The sequence below is a fragment of the Citrus clementina genome, unplaced genomic scaffold (genome assembly GCF_000493195.1).
Source record: "Citrus clementina cultivar Clemenules unplaced genomic scaffold, Citrus_clementina_v1.0 scaffold_3, whole genome shotgun sequence".
Classification (NCBI taxonomy): Eukaryota; Viridiplantae; Streptophyta; class Magnoliopsida; order Sapindales; family Rutaceae; genus Citrus; species Citrus x clementina.
In genome coordinates, this window is record NW_006262339.1 from 23,392,302 (window position 1) to 23,404,874 (window position 12,573).

At 33.8% G+C, this 12,573-nt stretch overlaps 1 protein-coding gene across 1 annotated transcript; it reads right to left on the reverse strand.

The window, feature by feature from the left end:
• Positions 1 to 202: 202 nt before the first annotated feature.
• LOC18047423 (vacuolar protein sorting-associated protein 52 A) lies at positions 203 to 12,098 on the reverse strand. Its single transcript, XM_006441750.2, has 21 exons — positions 11,973 to 12,098; positions 11,821 to 11,871; positions 11,625 to 11,719; positions 11,379 to 11,436; positions 10,627 to 10,722; positions 9,418 to 9,519; positions 7,761 to 7,844; positions 7,471 to 7,551; positions 6,404 to 6,547; positions 5,455 to 5,546; positions 5,155 to 5,236; positions 4,734 to 4,916; positions 3,493 to 3,608; positions 3,334 to 3,392; positions 2,834 to 2,934; positions 2,395 to 2,445; positions 2,143 to 2,322; positions 1,926 to 2,060; positions 1,662 to 1,736; positions 938 to 995; positions 203 to 860 (listed from the first exon to the last, which is right to left on the reverse strand). Exons 2-21 carry the CDS (start codon positions 11,845 to 11,847, stop codon positions 556 to 558), a joined length of 2,124 nt encoding a protein of 707 aa, XP_006441813.1. The 5' UTR covers positions 11,848 to 11,871; positions 11,973 to 12,098; the 3' UTR covers positions 203 to 555.
• Positions 12,099 to 12,573: the final 475 nt, after the last annotated feature.

The window sequence follows — 12,573 nt, forward strand, 5'->3', positions numbered from 1 at the left end:
ATACATAATTATTATCTAAAATAAAGAAATCCCTCACTTAAACAAAGTAAGAGATAAGTTAAAAAAAAAAATACACTACAAAACAAAATACACTATATTTGAGTGTGTTTTTCTTATATTTTAACTTATCATTAACTTTATTAAGGAGACAAATCCCTTATTGAAAATTTACTCTCCACATATATAGAGAGAGAGAGTCGGTATCGCAAATGTCCGCATAAAATAAAATGCAGTATTTTAAGCCCATTGTTAATCTTTTTACAATGGCCAAAACCATTTTGCTAGACCGTCAAACGCTAAATCTGCATTTTATTTCATGCATATGTGCGTAAGGGAAATTTCTGAAAAAGAGAAAATAAATCATGATCAATTATCATGTATCCAAAATCTGCGCTGTTTCCAAATCATATAAGCATTTACATATACCCTATACAAAGTATAATCTGTTTCGGCTTTAATTGGCGCATAATACTCAAAAGTTGATGCGACTGGGTGGATGGGCTGCGGCAACCATTTTACAAATTTCCAGATGCGTTAATGCATGATATTGGTGATTCAGAAAGTTCTCGAGTATTTCTTGATTTCGTACATGATTGAAGATATGGACACGAGATCCTTGTTCAGCGCAGACCCGCCAGCAACTCTCTTTATGCTGTCTGAGAGTCTGGTATAATACAGCAGCAGCTGCGTCAATGCAGCCCTCAAGATCTCCATGCCACATAAGAAGTTGCTGAAAGAGGTGATGACATCTTTGTGCATCAGCTCTATTGCGGCTTTCCATCTGCTTGCAAAGTCCTTGACCAGTGGCTCGATTTCAGCAACGGTTATGGGCTTCTCGGAAGTGGAACTCGAGTCCTCCGCTGGTAAGACAACTTGCAAATAAGACCATCTATTTAAATGAACAAACATAGATATGTACAACTGTTCAAGTACTTACAAGCTCGGGTCTTTACAAACTTAATTAAATCACTGAAATGCTCCAGAAGCAGTTCTTCCTGAAGAAAGATAAGCATTATGTAAGTGAAATAATAAATGATGGGTGGTGGAAAAATTTCATAAACCCATAAGTCGGAGACAAACAATCTTTTCTCTAAAACCAATTCTAAAGCTAATTCTTTTCAGGCACCACATGCATAGAAAAATTCCAAACTGCACTGTCACAAGCCCTAATTCATGCACGTCCAAGATCAGCATGCAGGTACCTCCTACATATCAACAACTGTGTTACTAGAGCTTGAGGCCCTCCAACAAATGGCATTAAATTGAATCCACACCATTAAAATATGCACAGTTAACACAACCAAAGTGTTAGTTTTACTTGCGAATTGTACTGCCACGTTGTAGCTTTTGAGGAAAAAGTGGAGAACCAGTATAGCAATCAAACCAGAAAATCACGCCCTTTTAGTGTAGAAGTATCTTCTCCAAAGGGGGTTATTTGGAGCCACACCATGTGTATTTTATAAATGAGATTATGAGAATGCAAGCCAGAGGATGGGAGACTGCTCTATCCCCTTCAGTCGTACAGACAAAAACGTATAGGGTGAAGCTGCTACTTTCAGCATTCAATATTAAAATGGCAATATTCAATTTTTAAGGTGAAGAGTGGAGTTTTATTAGGCATCCAATAAAAAATCTAAAAATACTGGTTAGCAGATGCTTACGACAAATAAAGCCGTGTTGCTCTTCAACAATTCCTCATAGTGCAATTGAATTTTCCCACCTTCTGGGCTAGCTTCCTGCATCCAAATGCCAATTTGATTATGAGAGGGTCACTGAAGGCATATAGATTTACAGCATTCTAGCACAACCAAAAGGAGCATATATGCACTCCTTACAAAGGAATAATATAGAAAACCAGGAAATTTTACTCTGAAAAAACTGTTCTCTCCGGTCAAAGTCATACTAAAGAAGAATTATATTCTCACCTTTAGTACAGCGATTGTCATATCATAGTTATTTATCAGGAACACAATCTGTGATTTTGGTTTTGGAAACAATTTTGCAAGCTTCGTAAGCAAGTCATCAACAGCCATTCTCAGCCGTTCCATATTCAATTCAAGCTGCAGACAAAGAATGGTATTTTAGCTAACAAACAATCAACAAAGAAACCCTTTATGACCAACATCTTTCAAAAGTTCTCACCTGACCATCTCCATATTCAACATTGAGGTGAATCAGAGAGGCTGCAAATTCAGCGTAGCGCCTCATGACATAATGAGGATGAACATCATCTTCCCACAAAGTCTTCACATTTGCATTACGCAGACTACTAAGATGCAAGTCAAACACCATCTTAAAACGAGGCCACAGGGAAATATTGACCTGCTCAAATTCAATTCAAAATTAGTCTTCATAGTGATCACATTTGTCATCAAGGTGCTGTTGATGATAGACCTTATCTAAATAAGAATCCAAACATGGGATCCGCCGCCGTGACATGATGAGCTGTAAAAAGAAAAGCAAAAGAAATCAGTAACATTTTCAGATAGCAAATTTAAGACCATGTTTACTTATAATCAGGATACAAACAGGTAAAAACTAAATAAATACCATAATGAATTGATTTTCATAAAATGTTATGGTATAAATAAACTTGGCATCAAATTCTGGTTCAATTGGAATATTTGAAATTGACCAATATGTTTTTATTTTTTCACTAAATCTTTCAAATCATATGGTTCTCCAACCAATAGGCAAACAAGTCATATGGAAATCAAGTGATGATTAGTATGAGTTCTGGAGATTTAAGAAAAGACTTAAATGAAAATAAAACTGCATACAGTAAACTGACTAATATAGATCGACATTCATTTATATAATTTCATAAAATTACCTGGTGATGGTGTATGATTCGAATCATAAGCATTAACCCAATAGCATCATAACAATTTGGTAATATTGCATTGAAGTGTTCATCAATAACAGCAAATGGACCTGAAATAGCAAAGAAGTAACAAGAAAAGCTGTTACAATGTTTTTTTGGTGCAACAGAATAGGATCACCATTTACCAAAATATAACCCATTTTAAACTTTTGAGTAATCTATCTTTCAATGCAGTGATAATTCCCACTGTTATTAGTCAAACAAAACAGCTTAAAACTTCAAGATCATGGACACAATACCAAGTAAATGAAAAGGATTGTTGAAAGCATTCAACACAATACTTGTAGGACAAGTGACTTTCTGAATCAATGAAAATTCTTAGTGCTTAAAGAGAAAATACTTTTTCTTTTATTTTTTCTGCTCCTCTTGTATACTGTATGACAGTACTTAAATCCATTTAGTGCTTTTTTAATCATATCATTGATTTAAAAAAAAAAAAAAGGAATTACCAGCAAAAATATCATAAAATATTGATTCTTCCCCAAAGAAATCATCACAGAAAAGATACCTGCAAAATAGAGAGAAAAGGAGTCAATATTGATACTACAAGTGACTAAACATTCACTTACATCTAGAAAACAAATTCAAAGAGCAGAGCAACAAGATACTCAGAAGTTGCAGTATCCATAAGCAGCTTGTGCAAGCTCCTGAAGAGGACCTCGTAAGGATATTTTAAGGAGCTGGCTTCAGCTATATGCGGAATCAATGCTGGCTGATCAATTTCCTGTAACCAAAAAAATAGAAGAAAGGAAGATATTTAAACTATGGAATCATAATGCCAACAAAGAATCAATAAGGGAATCCAGGAAAGGGAAGAAATTATTCTTTGCACAACGTACATGTGTGACATATAGTTTTCATTTTCTTTAAAATGTATCCCCTAACCATATCTCATTACTACCAATATTATTATTATTATTAATATTTTATTATTCTATTTTCTGATTCTTGAAAGATAAAACATATCAACCATAAGAATAATGTATCCAGTCATAGAATTTGGGAATAGGGGAGTTGACAAATGACAGAGCTTTTCAACTGCAAGCACGACCAGAGAAGTAGGAATAGGCAAGGAACTCCAGCAACCCTGAAAGGTCTCAAGAATGTATCCAATTCTAGAGTAATATCTACACTTATCTGGAACAAGATCAACTAAACAATATTCATAAACTGAAGCCTTTTATAAACTAAAGCAACATAAGATTAGGAACATCAAATTCGTCTATCATTCCCAGATAATTAATTCCTTTCTTCAACTAGGAACAATATACTGACTAAATAACAACACTTCATGGCACAGTATTCCTCCTCCCTGTAACCAGCCCACCCCCCACCCCTGCCCCACGGGAAAAAAAAAGAAAGAAGAATGTTTATCCAAAAATGAAGTTAAAATTGAGCAGGATAAATCCAGCAGAAGTTAAAATAATGCAATAAAAAAATGTTTCGCCCTTTTTTCAAAGGATAACACATGACTTTGAACACAGATATATAGCGGTAGATCCCGTTCACTACTACTATCGTTGCAGGTTTCACCTTCTCAAAGCAACAAATCACAACAAAGCATATATATTTTAATCAGGCATCTACAATTCTATGTTGGCTTGTTTATAACACAAAAATGTGAAATAGATGGCAACAAATGAGTCATATGGCTCATATATTAAACTTCAAAAAGAAATTAGTGTATATTTCCTAAATTTTATGCCCAAGAAGAAACCAAGGAGAAAACAATCAGTGGATAATGCAAGTCACAACTGACATTTCATTTGGTAAGTGATCCAGCAAGAAACTCAATGTACAATTCAGAATAACACAGCAAACCATATTCAACCAATAGTGGAAGAAAAACCTTTAAAATGTTTATCCGATCCCCAAGAGCAAAAACAGCAGAACGATTCTTCAGTGGTTCTCTTCCTCTTGAGAAAAGACCGGTGCTTCTAGCCTCCACACCAATCAAATCACTAGATGTTGCTATATCTAACTGTAATTTTTCCAATGCTTGTATATAAGCACGGAAATGTGCACTCAAAACCTGCAAATGAAACAGCAGAGCATCAACACCTGTGAAATGATATTCTTACAGTGGCATTTGTAAAATTGAATTTCCCATCTTTTGAGCTACAAAAAATGTTATAATCTGATACATACACATATGTCAACAGCAACAGTAATTAAATTTTACATAATGAAAGTAAAAATTTCTTAGAGAATATTTTAGCCCTGACAAAACTACATTCCAAACACATAATAATGCATTCTAAAGCATTCACCTTGTTCATTGTGTCGATGTATGCAGCGCGGACCTCATTGTATATCTCTTTTCCATGTCCCTTCAGGAATGAAATAATATACCTACAATTTCACATTTCTCAGTTAAATTATCAAAGGTGTGAAACTGAAATTATTACACAAATGAAGGGTAAAGAGTGAACATGAGATGATCTATAGAAGTTGATAATTACTAAAGCAGTTAAAGCAGAGTCATATTAATCATGTTTTACGCTAGTATCATACAAAGGGGAGCAAGACGGTTGAAGCACCATTAAATAATTATAAAAACAGCTGCTCACTTGTATTTTAGAAGGACACTCTGTTGAATGATCTGAATATTAGTTTTGGGTTTTCTGAGTGCATAAAGCTTCTGCACAAGGAAGTCAAACACCTACAGAAAAGATAAATAGAGTCAGAACTTTCTGTCTACTTGCTAACAAACAGTTGAGTGGTGAAGAAAATTTAGAGTCTGTGACAGATTATCGCTACAGAATCACTTGACATCGTTCACCATGCCATCAAAACTATCACCAAGATTATCATAAAAGAGTTCATAGTCTAAAATAAAAAATTTCCCCATTCATGAACTTAAAAACATGATACTTTGTCAATATATCAGTCAAACCTTCGTGTAATCTGAACTAAAACCAAATCCCCATGTTAAGACTCAAGAAAAATGTTCCAGTGAAACAACAGAATCTGCCCATTTGAGGAAGAAAACTGTTTAAATTGACACAAAAATTTCAAAAAATTAGACATTGTGGCCTCCCAGACTATGAGTTTTGCCATATTTGTTTACTCATTGTGTGTAATATTGCATAATATGACATTTCCATACAATTAAGTAATGTCTAAGTGAAATCTTGGCAAAAAGAATCTCAATTACTTTTATTTAACTTATTAAATTGTTGCCTCAATAGAATGGATATTCAATTTACACATGAAACTTCTATTCACCTTAACCACATTCGACAAATAAAATAGAGCTCATCCCTATTAAAACAACCACGAGCAGCTAGAAATAACACCAATTATGCAGGTATAAAAGGTGAATATCAATGGTTAACTTTCTAGATTTAGTATTGACCAGAGCTTTTAGCTTTAGACCATTGTAGTTAAAGACCAGTATTATGAATAATGGGAGTCAGTGTGTGTGTGTACATGGGGGATTGCCACACTATATCTGATATGCATGACATCACTAGAAGCACCATTAATCAGGACTGTCCAGAAGCTCCAATAAATTACCTTTGAAACTGCTTTTTGCCTAAGCTTTTCGAGTTCAGGCTGAACATCTTTAAGTGCTTTTGAAGTTTTAACCATGGGATCAACTCCTATAAACTTCAGTTTCTTACTTAAGATCTCGAGACTTCTCATATATTCCTCATTGACCTGAATAAAAGCTCCACCACAAATTAAGATGATTGGATAAAAAGGATTCCAATTCTCTAGGACAACATAGCAACATAAAGAGTGCATAAGAAACATTTGAGGACATGTGTAATGTATCTGAACTCTGTAAAACAGGATATACAGATAATATTTCAAAAAAAAAAAGAACTAGAGCTATAATTTCAACATGCCAGATCGTAAAAGCAGCAGAAAAGTTATCAAATCAAAGACACAACACAGAACAACATATACGGATGTTGCAATTCGAACAAAACTCCTGGCATTTGCGCATATAGTTATGAACTAAAATAAGGGGGTGCTACCCAGACCTTTAATGAAAAAATAGAACTGATTTAAATTTAGCAACCAAATGAAATCAAAAAAGTTAAAAAATGAACCACCAACCAAGATGACATGGCAGGGTTAAGTTGAAGCACCGCAGGCATAATGCAGATATGAGTAAATTTAATCGGCAAAAGTTAGTCAAAAAGGTAAACAGATTTGTAACAATGTTTGGTCTAAAGAAAGACATACTATACGTCTAGGAGAAGGATGGACATAGAGTCAAGGAATAGAAAGAAAGAAAATCTAAAAGAAACTGTTTCAAATTTCTAATCAGGTATAGTTTGTTTCAGATTTGTGTCCTATTTAATAATAATTAGACTTAGACAAAGGCTTCATGAAAACCCTCTGAACAAACATATGTGTTTAAAACTTTTCCTAACTACTAAGAGTAACTACTACAATTCATATCCCTCCCAATATCAACAAAATGAATCTTATAAGGATTTGCATAAATAAATTGTGGTCCTAGAAAGAGTGCACCACCTATCGCAGAAAACATGTTGAGCACATGCTTCATTTTTGCAAAACGAAACAACAGGACATGAAAAAGTTGGTAAATCCACATAAACAAGAAATACCTCTCCGTCAACAATTATGTCCACCATCCGCGGAGGGATTATAATGTCTTCCACAAATTTAGCTAGTTTTGACTCTGCCACCTATACAAAGAAGTTAAACCAATTACTACAGATACTTGAAAAATGGGGATGGATGACAAAAACAGATAATAAAAGATAGATTAAGTAAAAGACGACTATTTAACAAAAAGATGAAACCCATTGTTTAGAAAGATCGACACAACAAGCATTTGTTGTTTTCTGAGTTCCACATCAAACAGTGAAATGTAGCTGTCCCTACAGAAACATACCTTGCGGTTCTTCAGCTTCAGGCCCATATCCATAGACTTCTCTTGGAGTATTTTGATATCCGAACTTATAGAACCAATCTCAGCCTGCAGCAAAGAAAAATCTTATGATGCTGATAATACAAGATCATAGTACAAGGAAGAACAAAACAGAAGCAGGACAAAAAGTTAATCATCTTCCTAGAATAAGAACATCAACAACACGACAATAACAACAATACCAGTAATTTAGAAGTTGCAAAAGTAAGCCCGCATGAACAAATCAATGTACACAAAGAAGAATTAATAGAGAGAGGACATTATTAAGAATCTTTGGTGCTTTTCTAATACTTGTATACCGGTGATTACTCTGGTATCATTGTTCACGGTTAGTAAACACATCCTTACTCTATTAGGGTCTGAATGCTGCAAAGTACTGGGAGGGTAAACCAGAAAACAGTTCTACTAATCTGCTATTTTGCATGAAGAGTCCACTGTTGGACTCAAAACAACAAACTTGGCATCAGCTACTTGAGATATCTATCAATATATAACTGACCTTCACCACTGACAATACCATATGATGTAGGATATCCTAAAGGTCTATGTACATTAACTAGACATAGGCACAAGACAAAGTATTTTGTTAGATTTCTTTCCCGGTTGTATACTTGCATTAGGATTCTTTTGGCTTTTTATTGATTAAGGTTTCTTATACTAGCATTACTTTTTGGTTTAATTTTTTCATATCCCTTTTCTTAATAGGGTATGTTTCATTTTTCCCCTATAAAAAGGGATAGCATAAATCATAATTTGAACAACTTGAATTTAGAAAATTTCTTCTCTATGAATTCTATCAAGATTTTCCCCATTTCGACTCTCCTATGCTATCTAAGTTTCTTCCATTTCTTTCTAAAATTATTTATTTCTAGTTTTGCTTATACGCCTACACCACCAATTTTTTTTTTTTTGAAAAACTTTTTTATCATGCAACAACAATAACAAAGATAATAGCTTTGGCAGCATAGCATACTAACGAATAGCATCCTGAGTCTGTAAACAGATCTTCGTATGCTCCATGAAGTAATTTATCCTCTTAACAAACCGTGTTGGATGCTTCTCGAGCTAAATCTGTAATTTTGACCGCTTGAATTCATTTTTATACAGCTTTTCCAGTAAAGATGATTATCAGCATGAAGCTCAATAACAAAGAAACACTCTGGAACCTACTTATTTGCTCAACCTCACAACAATTTTCTACTTGTATCAAGAGTTAACCCAATTACACAACTTCTATTGTTTTTAAAATTGCAAAATTCTGTTGAAACCCATCAACTGCAACATGGCATGTTCCACACTGGTTCACTAGGAGTTGTAAATTGTTGCATTGGATGGAAGAAGATAAAAGTATTTCAACCATAAACAATTGGAGTTCAGAGATTTACATTACATTGAACTAATAGTCTAACACAAATTAAAAACATCCCCTTGCTTACAGATACAAGGTGCAATAAAAATCCAGCATCTTATAATAAAGATAATTATCATAGACACCTTAGAGTATGATTACTCTGGAATACTTTAAAAGTATAACTGTAATCCTTTCAATCAGGGAAAATCATCACGGGAGAGATATATGAAAGTGAATGCTAGGTAAATTGACCATCAAAAACTAACATACCTGGAAACCACTGAGAAGAGTCTCCATCTGTGACAAGATGGCATCGCAGTCACGAATTTGATCATGAAGAGACACCAAATTATCACTTTCTTTAATATAATCCTACAGTTTTGAAACAGTTTTAAAACGAATGAATAATTATTCTTGGAGTATAAATAAAATAAAATGATAAACTACAAATGAGGTAACAATAAAGAAGATACTTGAAGATGAAAACAGCTCTGCCAGCATAATTATACTGGACAATATCTCATCTCGACTAACATGAAACTCTTCCAAAACACTATGGCATGCTAAAATCTGAAGAAAATAATAAATTGGTTTAATGAAAACTATAAAAGAAATGAAGACACTCAATAGTTGAACTTATTTTTTAACATCACAGTTAACAAAAAAGGAAGTATTATACATTAAAAGTGTAAAATTGACCTAGAACTATGAGATTCTGTGGATAGGAAACAAGAAACTTATTTAACTAAATCTGCTTGAACACCTTACACACCCGGAACACTAACACTATGCAAACAAAGTTTGACAGATAATTAAAGCTACAAAAGGTATGACAGATAAGCAAAATTTTGAATTTTAAGATTCACAAATACTATAAGGAAAATTTTGATAGGACAGAGAGAGATGCAATTAAAATGGATTCAAAAATTGCAAATATGAAAGAGGACCTATAGATTGTTATTTCTTGAACTTTAATAATTGACCGCAGATCATGAGCACCTTTTCTTTAATGAATAAGAGTTCACCCACTTTAGATACACTTCTGAACACACTGTACAATAAGACAATCCTCAACCACAAAACAATCACGGAAGAAAACAACCCCAACTGACGTCTGTTCTTGTCCAGGCAGAGCTACCTATGTATCTACAGAAAAACCTCCATTCATTAAACGGTTGATTAATTGCCAATCCTTTTCTCACTAACCAGATGCTATTTATTCTGACTTAAGAGACATTACAGGCTCTCTGCATAGCATGCGCAAGAGGACTAAGAAATGATAAAATTCAAATCAAACTAAGCAGAGTAGGAGCTTTCCAATTTATATACTTCAAACAAATCACAAATAACTTATGAAAAGAAAACAGCCAGCGTTTTTATGCTACTCACGTCAAAAAGGAAACTTCATAAGCATAAACCAAGTAGAATATAAGTTAGAAAGATGTTGCACATAAATATATCTGAGAAGTAATCACAGACCTGAATCGAATCCAATTCAACTTGCCGCAGATTGTTCTCAACCCCCTTTGTATACTCCCTTAGTGTTGTACCTTTAGACAGTATGTTTGCAACCACCTGCAAGTAAAAAGTAGACACCCATGGTAAGATCAAGATTTGAAGGTGAGCGAAGAAATATTAGGAACAGAAATAAAAATACAATAATAATGCAAAATTCAAGCAGCAAACTTTAGGTGGCAAGTATAAGAACATAATATGGTATGCACACTCTACGTCTTTTTTCTAGCTTTTCTTTTGTCAACCCTTGAATTCATGCTCCTTAGGCAGCAAGCATGAGGTCCCACCATCAAGCACTGCATCAAACTTACAAGACAATGACAAGTGTTACTCCAGACACACTTATCAGCCCCCTCTATCTGATAGATAACCGTATTCTCAAGATGTTTAAAAAAATTGAACGGGATACTGCAATCATCTGACTTGGGCATCAACCATTTAGCTACTTAACTTCTAATCCCAAAAATCTAAATAACTTGCATTAATATAAGCTCAAGAAGCATTACACACTCAGAGGTCTAATCAACACCCAATGGACGGCTGCTTACTCACTTACAAGCTTTCAATTTTTCAGCTCAAAGTACATATCAAAAACAAGATCAGAATATAAAGTAACATCTTGCGTCAGTTGCTAAACTAACAACTAAGTGTGTAATGAACAAAACAAAGGCTAGGTATTAGCTTAAAATGAAAGAAATACTAAAGCCTCTGCTTACATCATGGTTCTTGCATTCTTCAAGCTCTTGCTCAAGTCCTTCCAACGATATATCATCACTGCCAAAAACAGCAACAGATTCAATTAAAAACCAATAGAATTCACAAAATAACACTCTAAAAAGAACCTGAATCTGGTTGTCAAGAATCAATGATTTCTTAACAATGGCATACATTTCTTGATCTTTAAACTAAATATCCATTACAAATCAGACCTCAAAACTAGTCAAACAAACACTTCCACGTACCCGCTCGCATCTTCCTCGAAAGTCAAGTCCCCAACAAATGCCCCTAAATCGAAAACATTTTTCGGAGTCTCATTTTTTTCAGCAAAAGAGTTATCCTGCAAAGAAATTCAAGCACCAGAACTATAAACCCAACCAAAGCATGCTTCTGAAAATGGAATAAAAGAAGTCAAATTTGCTTCAGTAAGCTATTAATTACCCCCTGGTTTGGGGCAGCATCGGCCATAGTTGAAATGCCCGACAGCTCTATCTGCAACCACAGTAACATTCCAAGTTAATTGATCAAGTACAAAATCAAAAATTTGAGAAAATTATGCGACGAAAATTAGGTATTTATTTTTATACAGCTACCTATTCAGATATTAGATCTGCATTTAATATTTGAATTAAATCAATATATAAAGAAGAAGAATTTTTTTTTCCAAATTCACTCGTCGGATTCAAATGAGCTGAGTTCACAACAAAGCAGTTTCAGATCTTCAGACTTTATATATATGTATATAAGGGATGGCGACATCCCCGCGGCGCCGGCCCCCATTAATTCGGTCGGGTTATAGGCCCCGAAAGCTTCAAATTTGAAAACGGGTCCATTTCAGGGATAAGTGTAAGCCCAACTCTCGAAAAATGTTTTTTTTTCAAAATAAAAAATATATTCTAATTTAATCAAAACCCACCCCAATTTTAAAAACTTATTACAACAAGTGCACATTATTTTTTTAAAATTTAAATTAAGAAGAAATTTAAAAATTTAACTAATTAAATTCGTTTTTATGAGACTATTTTTTTTTGTTATATTTGATCAATAAAGTTGTTTTAAACATAAATTAATATAATTATTCTAACCTTAAAGGTAAAAGTAAAAAAAAAATCTAAAAATTTACTTTAACTTTAATAAATTTTTATACAAAATTTTTTTATATTTTAACGATGTATAAGTAGTACTTTTTTAGTA

Bases quoted from the DNA above. Each gene is read 5' to 3' on its own strand.
- LOC18047423 (XM_006441750.2), bottom strand. From the start codon at position 11,847: ATGGCCGATGCTGCCCCAAACCAGGGG. The intron at 9,520-10,626 runs GTCTGTGATTAC...TCAAAACTGTAG, and splicing joins TTGAATTGGATTCGATTCAG to GATTATATTAAAGAAAGTGA. The intron at 2,323-2,394 runs GTCTATCATCAA...GAATTTGAGCAG, and splicing joins TGGATTCTTATTTAGATAAG to GTCAATATTTCCCTGTGGCC.